Here is a 12,223-nt window from a genome sequence, read left to right on the forward strand (position 1 = left end):
AGTTATTCTAAATGACACATGAACTAACGAACGTTGGTGAATTTGTTTAACATCTGTCAACCGTCAAAATGCGATAAATGGAGATGTCTCGTTCACTAATTGTGTTAATTTCGCACATTTTCAACCCAAAAGTTATGGATTAGCTACTAAAATATGGTGAGATAATTACCACTAATGATAATTGAAACATTCGTTTTGATAACATTTATTCAATCTACGTTTTAACATTTTTTTCTGATGTAAGTATATCTTTGAAATTCATGTAACATAGAAATGTATATTTTAGGGTGCAAATATTTCCCAATTGGAACGAGATATTGGTTCAGAACAATTTCCTTGCAACGAGCACTACTTTGGTTTAGTTAATGTATGTATAATAATTTAACTACAATTCATATTTACAAGATTATGTAGCAACTCATACGAAATTATTTCATGTAAAGAAATTAGATAAGAAACTGGTTAACTCTATTGAAACAGCATTACAAAACACTTTTTCATTCTAGTTTCTTCAAATATTATGAACAATGCTTGACAAACTTTTATAGTGGTTAGAAAAATATGTTTAATTGTTGTCTGTATTAGATCACTAAAAATTTGTTTGTTGTTGATATAATTGTTGTAAATTTCTATCATAATGTATTTGTTTTAGTTTGGGAATACATGTTACAGCAACTCAGTGCTTCAAGCTTTGTATTTTTGTAAACCATTTAGAGATAAAGTTTTAGAATATAAAGCAAAGAATAAAAGGACTAAAGAGACATTACTTACATGTCTCGCAGACCTTTTTCACAGTATAGCCACCCAGAAAAAAAAAGTAGGATCTATAGCACCAAAAAAATTTATAGCAAGGCTACGAAAAGAAAAAGGTTAGTATGTAAAATACTATAAACTAAGGTGAATTAGGATCAGTGATGGTCAATTAAGGAAATTAGTAGTTCAAAACATAATTTCAATTAGTTATAACTGTGTAATTATTGCATTAATTACCCACATAATTCCAATTAATGTAGGCTTAAAATGGATTCTATTCTGGGGAACTAAAAATGATCTTGTTTTGAGACCTGTTTTCTCAGAATCAGTTCGACCAATTTCAAACAAATTTTCAATACCTATTTATTGTATTGTACTTACAAGTTATGGCAGACAGTTTTTCTCTATGTCATTATCTTTTCATTGTAGAGCATGTAAAACGTTTTCAGAAATTTCGCATTTTCAACTATATTGTTTCAAAAAAAAAATATCATAGCATCAAATTTTAATAATATAAATTGAAAAAAAAAAACGAAATAAATCATGGTTTTTTAATTTTTATATAAAAATAATTGATTTCTAATTTTTTCGGAAAAAACACAATTTGTCCAACCCTGGTTATACCAGTGAATTCAGGACGGAAAACCTATGAACAAAATTTGATTTTTTGTAAAAATTTCACTTATATCTCTTCTTAAACATTTTTGTAAGAGAATAAACTTTGATTCAATAAAAAAATACTAAATTCACAGTTTTCCCATAACTAAACTGAATTATTCTAAAACATATTAGTCCCAGAAAAGTATAATTCTTTGATAAAATTTAGAAATCTCAATACACTATTTTCCAAATGATTTAATTATTAGCTACTTTCCATTTACATCAAAACTCACAATTCAATACATGTTCCTTTTCAGTCTCACAAGTGAGACCAAACTGAGTTTGTAACAGCAATCTGCACAAGTGTGCTTTAGTAACTCAGATTGAAAGTGAGATTGAGGACATTACGTTGTCAGATCTTGTCATCAAATGTCGTCAATGATAATGGTGAATTTTATGTGGTTATTGAGAATATTAACTCACATTATGTGTTCCTTTTATTTACTGAACAGTGACGTCATTATCTGAGTATAAGATGATACATAACTCATTTGAATTTAATGTAAATGGAAAGCAGTTATTATTTCTCTAAATATTTCAACTATTTTTAAGCAGTAAATCATAAAATAATCAATGGTTTTAACAAGATAATTCGGTTTTTTTTTGTAGAGGAATTTGATAACTATATGCAGCAGGATGCACATGAATTTTTAAATTTTCTCATCAACCACATTAGTGAAATTATACTAGGTAAGTCATAGTTAATTACTGCTTTATTATGCTTGTACGAATTTAAACTATTTTGTAATTATTACGTAACGTTTTATTAGGGATATTTTTTCAAGGTGAAATATACAAAAAATTAAAAAAACACTTGATATAGCTTGCAAAACATGTGATATCAAAAAAGTATTGATAAGAAAATGTAAACTTGTATCTCGTTTCCTATGTTTCCTATTATTCATCGGACTGGTTCTTTTTAGTTTCATTTAAATTTATTTTACACTTTTTTGAACATTTTCTTAATCATTTATATTTATTTTCAATTGACTTGTATCCTATTATACTGAATAAGAAAATATGAATGACTGAGTCCTAGCCAGCCGCGGTCTCGGCTACTCAGATTGGGGGTTACGAATTAATAAAAAAAGTAAAACAGTGATGGGAACTTTCTTTTATTTAATATGAAATTATTTATTATCTTCTGTTTTAAAATGAGTTATTTTTATAAGTTTTGGAAGACCTAAAATCAAAACGCATTTTAGAAACATAAAAATGCTTTAAATTTTCTTTCAACTTTTCATATCTTAGACCTTTTTTACGAGGATGGTCCCAGATGTACTTGACCTAGCAAAACACAAAAAATATATTTATTCAATACATTTTGCCCTTTTTATAATTAGAATCGTCGAGCTTTTTAAAATAGCTATTAATTGACGCATCACCTCTTCATTGCTGGAAAATCTTTGACCATTGATCCATTTTTTCATGTATTGGAACAGAAAATGATCATAGGGGGCTAAATCTGGCGAATAGAGTGCATGAGGTAGCAATTCAACCTTTAATTCATTGATTTCGGCTATTGTAATAACGGATGTGTGAGCTGGTGCATTGTCCTGATGAAACAACACTTTCTTCTTAGCCAAATGCGGCTGTTTTTGCTTGATTTCTTCACTCAAACGTTGCAATAAATCCGTATAACACTATAACATTAGTAGTTTTTCCTTTTTCAAGATGGTAAACCTTGTCTGCAGATGGAACGGTCTTTGCCTTTTTTGGAACCGATTCTCCCTTTCCAGCCCATTGTTTTGATTGTTCTTTTGGTTTGGGTATGAAGTGATGGCTCCTCGGCTGTGAAACATTGACAAACACTCGATGGAAACATCTTCACGATGTTGTGTTCAATTATGAGCAAACAAAAATGCGGACTTCTTATTCTTTCTTAGTATGGACGTCGACAGAGTAGCGTGCAAATTACTTGAATGTTTGTGAATGAATCCGTGATTTCGTGACACATTTAGAAGCAACTGATGGAAACTTTCGGCGCAAAAATTCGGCAAAACGTTCTGGTAGTTCTTTATTAATTACTTTATATCTGAGCATTAAAAATCAATCTGTTGAATAACAATTTAAGTCTGATTATAATTTTTTGACATAATTTCCCATAATCATATGAGTTGAAATCAATTCGATAAACATATAAATTATTGTTGTTTATCGGACATATGTTATTGTATTTTTTTCCTAACAAACAGTAAAATTTTATAATATCTAATAACGGATTAATAATATAGGTTACCGAACTAAAAACAGCGATAAGTTTTATTTAATATAATGGGAAATGTTTTCTTATCTATTTAATCATCTTTTAAAATATATTTTTGATTACCTACTTATTAATTTATGTCATTTGATAGATTGCCTGGGTACATAATGTATTTAATGATTAGAATCTTGAAAATTTAGATAAAAAATCTCGAAATTATAAACCTGCTTATTTATATTCTGATAATATTACGTTGCATTTCAATAAATTTTCTTAAAATAACTTTTTGGAGTGGATTTAAAATATTCAGATGAAAGCTAAACTGGCGCTGTTGAATTTTCTTTTCTTTCCAAGTTTCTAGTTTTCATTTTTCACTATCTGTAGTACCAAATTTCCATTTCTGTCCAAAACAGGTGGATTTTAGTGAAAAATTATATTTTTTATGTGCGTGAATTCTAAATTTTCATTTTTCACGATTCTGGATTACCAAACTTTCATTTATGTTGTAAACTGGTGGAAATTAGCTAAAAAGTCCCAATTTTCATTTGTTTGTGTTCTTAATTTTCATCTTCTACTATTCTGGATCATCAAATTTCAATTTTTGTCCAAAACTGGTAGATTTTAGTGAAAAATTCCCATTTTTCATTTGTTTCTTTTCTTAGCTTCCATTTTCCATTATTCTGGATGACCAAATTTCAATCCAAAACTGGTATATTTTATCGAAAAATTCCCATTTTTCATTTATTTGAGTTCTTATTATTTTGTTTTACCAAATTTTCATTTATTTTCTTAACAAACCCAACTTCAGTTGCTATTCATTGATTATTACATTTATTAAAACTTTTGGTCTCAGTAAACTTCACGTTTCTATCTTTCAAAGTTGGTATCATAAGCGTTGTAAACACCCATTGACTTATTTTGCATGAGCGTCAATATTATGGCCAAAATAATTCAGAATATCGTGGTGTCAACTCGTGATTATTACTGGCCGGGGTACAGATTCCATAATTTTTTATAGGTTATGAAAACTAAATGTCTATTTTCCATTCTCACTTTGTACATTTGAAAATATATCCAAAAATTTTATTTTCAGCTGAAAGGCAGCAAAACTCAACTACAAATAATGTCAAATCAAAAGCTTCGGGCGAAAATGGTACTACCCATAGTCCGCCCGAGCCAACGTGGGTTCATGAAATTTTTCAGGTAGGAATTGAAGTTATTGTTTGTGATAAACCTAGCGACAGTGATTCTAACTAAACTTGTAGGGTATTTTGACCAGTGAGACGAGATGTTTGAATTGCGAGAACGTCAGTAGCAAAGACGAAGACTTTTTCGATTTGCAAGTAGACATCGAACAGAATACTAGCATAACACATTGCCTGCGGTGTTTCAGTAATACCGAAACGTTATGTAGCGATAACAAGTTCAAATGTGATAACTGCAGCAGTTACCAAGAGGCGCAGAAATGTATGCGCGTTAAAAAATTACCTATGATACTAGCATTACACCTCAAAAGGTTCAAATATGTCGAACAGTACAATAGACATATTAAAGTTTCTCACAGAGTGGTCTTTCCTTTAGAACTTAGGTTATTTAATACGGTGAGTATTACAAAAAAAATTTATATCTCTATATATCCACATTTCTATATAATTTTTCATGTAGTGCAGCCCCAACAGTAACAGGAGTGGTCTTAGGGCAATGAATAGATTGGGATGTAAATCACTTCGGTGCTCTAAGTATTCCGCTTTTATTGAGTTGGTCTTTTGTCTGTTTTATAGTAACCGTGGGACCCTGTGAACTGTTGTATATTTTTTATTTTAATTATCAAATTCAATCTAAATGATTCACACAGTTTCTTTTGAATGTGGCTTTTGAAAATATGTTTTTCTAAATTTTTGTTATATTAGAGAATCGATATTCATTGGACTTGTACATTTTTGTTGTAGTCTGATGATGCACTGAATCCAGATAGACTTTATGATCTTGTAGCTGTTGTGATACATTGTGGTAGCGGACCTAATAGAGGACATTATATAAGCATCGTTAAAAGCCACGGGTTTTGGCTACTTTTTGACGATGATCAAGTCGATGTAAGTCATTTATTTATGTCAATGAATGTTTATAACATCAAATCATTTATTATCTATAGATTGTTATTAAAATTGTGTCTGTATGGTGTCAACTATATGCAGTGGAGCATTTTTAATATTAACTTCAAAATTAATGACTATCGAAGTGGTACTTGAATTGAATTCTTACGATTTTTACGATTCTACTTTTTTGACGAATCTTACAAATTTGATCTTGCGGAAGATTTTCATTGAACCATGATTGACGTTCGTTAATTACCACTTCGAATGGGGTATCTTTGTCCGATATAGATTGAACAATGTTTTAATACTAACACTACTTTTTTTTTTAGAAAATTGACGCTTCTACGATAGAAGACTTCTACGGCCTGACAGCAGACACCCAAAAATCATCCGAAACTGGTTACATTCTGTTCTACCAAAGCCGAGAAAGCTTATGAACTCTAAGAGTGCATCTCGCCTTATCGGAAAGGGAGGGCGTTTCCTCTCTCTCTAGAAGTACAAATAACCCCCTCCCTATCTCAATATCTCTGATAATTCCAGTTCAGGCCAGTTCCCGGAGTATATTTTTATCACTTTGAAATGAAACGCTGTTTTCGCCAGTTGTATAAATGGTAATTGGGTGAAAAAAAATGACCTTGTGTTTCTTTTTATATGTTATACATATATTAATATATAAATGACATTATCTAATGTCCTGAAGACAAGTGTTTCTCGGATTTGTCCGAGAAGCACCTCAAGTAAATTCTGTATTATAGATAGTAGATGTTACTTAAATTGTGCCCTGGGCATTTTTTTCTTGTTTGCTCTCTTCGTTTATACAATTGCGCGATTAAATAATGTCGCATGACTTGAAATTCTCTAGGAAATGGTCCTAGCGAAGATAAAAGAATTTTTAGAATATCGAAACTTCGAAATGACAACTTTGACACTTTCTAGTCATTATTTATTACGTTCAATTCAAACTGCGATGCAAAAAAATGAATCTATGAATTTTCAATGCTCAGAATTTTTGATTGATGATGTTTCGATATTGTACGAATTATACCCGAATAAGTGGTAAAAAAAGTTGTAAAAAGATCCCTAAGTTATTTATTATGTTTTTATTATATTTATTTTTTTTAAAAAAAGCAAACTTTTGAGTTGTTATTTAGAACTGTACTGTGAAAGTTGCACTTGTATATTTTTTTATATTGTTTTTGTAATTATTTTTTTAAGGGAGTCTCGGGATGTTTTAACATATTTTTTTCGAGTTTTTTGTACTACAGTAAACTCTAGATTATCCGCGAAATTATAAAAAAAAAACAAATTTACACAAATAAGCATTTGATGAGGTATACAAATTTAATTCTTTAGAAATTAGGTCAAAATTTTCTTTATTTAGTATTGGATTTTTCATCACAAAGTGTTGTGCTATCCTGTAAATACGGAATAAGACATGAACTAAAGTTGCGTCGTGGCTCACTTTCTTTTATACCTTATCTTATCTCCATTGCTCTTTTCCAAATTCATACCTAACTCTTCTTTTACAATTTGTTTTCAGGTGTTTGAAGTCTGAAAACATGAATAGAAACTTTTTTTTTCTTTTCAGATTCTACCAAAGATTTTATAAGAATGCTGATTTTTGAACTGACTTCTAGGTATTGTTTACGTCGTGAATTTCATCCAAATTATTTAAAAAACATAATCTTCCTTTTTGTCAGTAATTTCGTTCTGTATTTCTTTCTTAATTGAAGCAATTTGGGAGGTAAAAATTGTTCCATCTTCCCAATTTAATTATAGCTATTCTCCCGGTGTCAATGAAACAGCTTTCTGTGGTAAACTTTGAGATTCTAAATGCTCTCTAACTTTAGGATTGAATTTCCAACCATTTCTTAAATAAATAAATTTGGTTCGTCCATCTTTCAATTTACATGGTAGGTTCTCAGCTCATGTTCCCTCGAATGATATCGTTTATGAGTTAGTCATCATTGTTAGACTTATACCCCGGAGTTTGATTTTCTCTTTGAAAGTTGCAAACATTTCCAGAACAATTATGATTTTATCAACGTTGTACACTTATTTGTTAGAAATTCAATCAGATTGAAGAAATTGTTTAAAATAATCTTTTAAATGTTCAATAGCTTGATTTCTCGCCGTAAAGACCAATTTCTCTCATGGCGTTTGTTAAATTTTGTCAGCCATCCTGCAAAATTGATTTTCTTTTGCATCAAGAAAAGGTCATTTTGAAAAAGGAAAATTGGTGAAAGTTATGAGAAACAAAGAAGGATAAAGAAGGGGAAGGGGTTGAGATTAATAATTAAAATTTTATGAAATTCATTCATTGAATTGAGAATTAGAGTAAGAAGAATTTGGAATCGCAGTTAATCGAGAGTTTAATATAAATGAATTGATGTTAACTTAATTATTAGATCAGGGTAGAAACTTTCAAAATGATAAGAAGTAAAGAAAATAATAGTAGGATGAAAACTATCGGAAAAGGAGTGGAATATAATAAAAAGGAGGGACAAAATTATTTGGGTAATAATAAAATATGAGAATAAAAACTGAAAACTTGGTTATTTCATTTTTCACATCAATTTTGAGGTTATGTGAATAAAGTGTAGATTTTTTTATTATCTACAACATTGTCATTAAAGTTTTTTTCATGGATCTCAAGATAAACCTTTTTTTGGCCTTAAAAGTCACCCTTTTTCCCGTACCGACCTCAGTTCGCCCGTAAATTATTTTTCCTTTCGTTTTTATTACATTCTCCTCTTTTTTCCAATGCGTTTCATACTATTATTATTTTTTTTTTGGTTTCAAAAATTATCGACCCTGGTCTATATATCAAATTTGATAACAATAAACACGTTAATGATCAATATAAACTCTTCGGGCTTTAGATATCAAATTTTTACAAATGTCATTTCTTAATTCCAATACTATTTAATATTTAAACTCATCCAAATACAAAATTATTTTTATTTTTGGGTAATTTTCATCAACTACTGCTTAAAATTAATTGACATTAACTGTTACAATCTCTTCTTTCTATGGGTGTACTCTACGGATATAAATCTTCTTCTGTGTAGTTTCTGGTGTGTTCTTCAAGCCCAAATGTAATTGATTGAAAATGACTGTAATTAGAATAATATCCTCTCCTCTCCTTGGAAGGACTTTTCTCCTAAAGTAATAATATTTTGATGAGATCTTGTAAAGGAGTTCCATCTATATAAAGAAGGATGAGAGGTTTCAAAAAGTAGTTTCATCGATACATTTGACAAAACGAAAGGTGAAAATTTGTACTCGAAGCCATTACCGTGTTTGATGTTATCAAAAAATTCAATTATATTGTGCCATATAAGATTATTGTGAGAAATTAAACTGGCATATTGTTTTTAGTATCATGTCTAACAATTATCAATCTTTAAATACTGAAACAAGATTCTATTTATCCAAAATTGGAGTGTTAGGGAAAATAAAACTGATGGTAATAGTACAGAAAAATAAGAAAGGAACTAAAATTTTGAGGATATTATCAAATTAAAGCATACAACTTTTACAAAGGATTAAGAGAATCCTTCACGACAATTATTCTGCGCCCAATATTAAATTATAGTAGAGAATAGTAGACTATTCAAATTATAGGAAAATCAACAGTAAATGACTTTTTTGATCCATTATATGCTGTATTTTCTCGGCTTTTCAATATTTTTTTACTGATAAATCATTGAAATAGTCAATCTCCTTGTTTTTGTATAATCTTTATTAACGTTTTAATAAGTTTTACAAATGAGGTGAGGTGAGTTTGAAGTGAAAAAAAGTTATAGTGGCCGACAGGAAGACATCAAGAACTTGAGGTGCTTGACGGTGACCAAGTGTTCTGCTTATCCGAAATCAAAAAACCAAATGGCATTTTAATCTTAATATTTAAGACTGAGGATTGAACTAGAATGAATTCTAAATTACAAAAATTGACTTTTTGAAAATTAGATTCTATTTTTTACTCATTTTTTCGCTCGTAGAAAATAAAAAACTATCGAAGCAATCATGTTAATCCTAGTTCAATCGCTGTCTTATGACATATTAAAGATGCCGTATAAATTTTAATAAGATCGGTCTAGTAGTTTTTGAAATATCGTGTTCACCGTTTCGAGAAAACGCGTTTGAAAGTTCTGCCACAGCCACAGCAAAACTGGCGTCTTAGTCAATATTCGAAAGCGTCTATCAACGGTCACGGCTTTTCTTTACTTGGACCTAATTCGCAAAAGATTCAGGTTTAGGGATATAGGAGATTCGGAGCAGCCCAGCGCGTGCTCCATTCCAGGGCCGTAACTTGTGAACCACTTCACATATGGAAACTACTTTAGACGGATATGTGCCAATGATGTTCATTCTCTCGACTATTCCATTCGATTGTAAGTGTTATACGGTCGTCTTGGTCTTCTTCATTCCCAGCCGGTCACAGATTTCCTGGAACAAATGGCTCTCGAAGTTTCTTCTTTGACCGTTATGGATTTCCATTCATTTAAACAGAAGCGTTAATGAATTCGATTAATATTGAATAGAAAGGAACACTTTGATTGTTTGTGAGGATCCTTATAATATATAATATAACCAAAGTTACAAATTTTTTTTCGATTAAAAAACTTAATTATAAAAGATTCGATAAAAATATGAATTCAACTGTCTTGATAGATGAAATATTACTAATATTTGGATAAATAGATTGTTTCAAACAAATCGAATAACATTCCATATTTCTAATTAATTTTTAGAATTATCACTACAAAAAAATTCCTTCCGTATTAATTGGTTTTCTTCACACGCGTCAATAAAGATTCTTGTTTCACCACGTATTTAAATAAACAAATATAATAAAGACATGACGTGACATTTGTAAACTAACCTCATGGTCCCAAAACCAGTTATTTTTGAGTTAACCCTCGTAATAATATTTGTTCATTTATTGGATATTACAAAATTTTTATAGGAAATTATGGGCTATATTTTGTTTTTTAAATTGTTACTTTATTTATTTCTAATCTGCTTCAGACGTTCAATAAAAATTGAATATTTGATTTTTTTGTAGTGGTATCTAACCAAATTATATTTTTTTACTTAGTAATTTAAATGTGCGACTTTTACACAACATTCTGTAACGTGATGTTCTTTAGATATTGACACAGGTATCCTTAAGATTATTTAAAGAAAATAATGAAATGGAAGATTTAGAGCATGTGGTAATCCCTAATATTAAATATACTTCAGTCAAATTGGGTTTTTAACAAAAAAGTTTTGATTTCTTTGATATTTTTGGGGAGCTGAATCTGAGGTTGATAACAAAATTTCGTAACGGAACGTTGAAGAAAATACAAAAAGTAAAAAGATTGAAAAAAATTTAATTTTTTCTGCTTATAACTCGGAAAATATCAACTGTACCTTTCTATATAAAATGAAAGTTTATAAAATTTCCTACAAATTTCACAATTTTTTTCTCCGACAAACCGTTTTGGCTCAAACTATAGTTGAAACTATTATTTTTTAAGAAAAATTTTGTTAACAAACCTTAGATTCGGATTCAGCATCCCAAACAACATAAAAAAAATGAAAAAAATCGAAAATAACCCCAAAACTTTCCCGCTAGGGGTTCTTTTGAGCACAAATTGACTGTACTAATATTATATGGGAATAATTATTTCCTGTACTATATATATATATATATATATATATATATATATATATATATATATATATATATATATATATGCAAAATTTAGATTTGTTTAATATTAAATATTCGAACATACTATTGAAATTTCAAACCCCTGTCTAATTGTCAATTATTGGAAACCTGTGCAAATATATTTAGAAAAAGACTTTAATATAGCCTTAAAAAGGTAACAGTAAGAATTATGTGAAATAGAACAAGTTTTGGTGGAGAGTTTGTTTTTTGTCAAAAAAAAGTTATTTTGTTGCCCCCTTTTCAAATTTAGTTAGATCCGCAGTACCTTTTACCAGCTTATAAAATGTTCTGGACTGTTTCAGAGACCACTTTTTAAAAATTTGTTGATAATCAAATTTATTAAACTGCTTACAGTCAGTAATTAAATAGAAATAACAAATCAACTATATTTGATTTGAAATTTTTCTCAAAAAAAATCTGAGTATTCAACAACAAAATGAATTTACTATAATTTAATATAGTTATGTAATTAATGATTCCTCCAACGAAATTTCGTCTTCTTATTGTTAGCTTTTTAGAGTTTATAAACTGCTGTTGAACAAGTGGAAGTGTTCATTGGTAGTATGAATTTGTTTTCATTTCAACTTTCCAGTTATTTACCAACATTTCATGTATTTAGCAATAATTATTCCAAGATGCCTGTTTTCCAACATCAAAGGTGCAAACCTTGATGAGAGAATATCATTTCTATTAGTTTTTCTCTTCAATCAAATGTAGGTACGTATGTTGAAGAAAACAAATTTATTTTACCCTAAATTGTTTTCATAAATGATGTCAAAAATA

General features: G+C 29.4%; 1 protein-coding gene across 1 annotated transcript; it reads left to right on the forward strand.

The window, feature by feature from the left end:
• On the forward strand, positions 1-9,098 carry LOC130904073 (ubiquitin carboxyl-terminal hydrolase 46). Its single transcript, XM_057816628.1, has 8 exons — positions 1-156; positions 287-367; positions 653-869; positions 2,023-2,103; positions 4,713-4,822; positions 4,885-5,220; positions 5,569-5,712; positions 6,045-9,098. The coding sequence occupies exons 1-8, from the start codon at positions 154-156 to the stop codon at positions 6,150-6,152; spliced, it is 1,080 nt and encodes a 359-aa protein (XP_057672611.1). The 5' UTR covers positions 1-153; the 3' UTR covers positions 6,153-9,098.
• The last annotated feature ends 3,125 nt before the right edge of the window (positions 9,099-12,223 follow it).

This window comes from Diorhabda carinulata, chromosome 2 (genome assembly GCF_026250575.1).
Source record: "Diorhabda carinulata isolate Delta chromosome 2, icDioCari1.1, whole genome shotgun sequence".
Lineage (NCBI taxonomy): Eukaryota > Metazoa > Arthropoda > Insecta > Coleoptera > Chrysomelidae > Diorhabda > Diorhabda carinulata.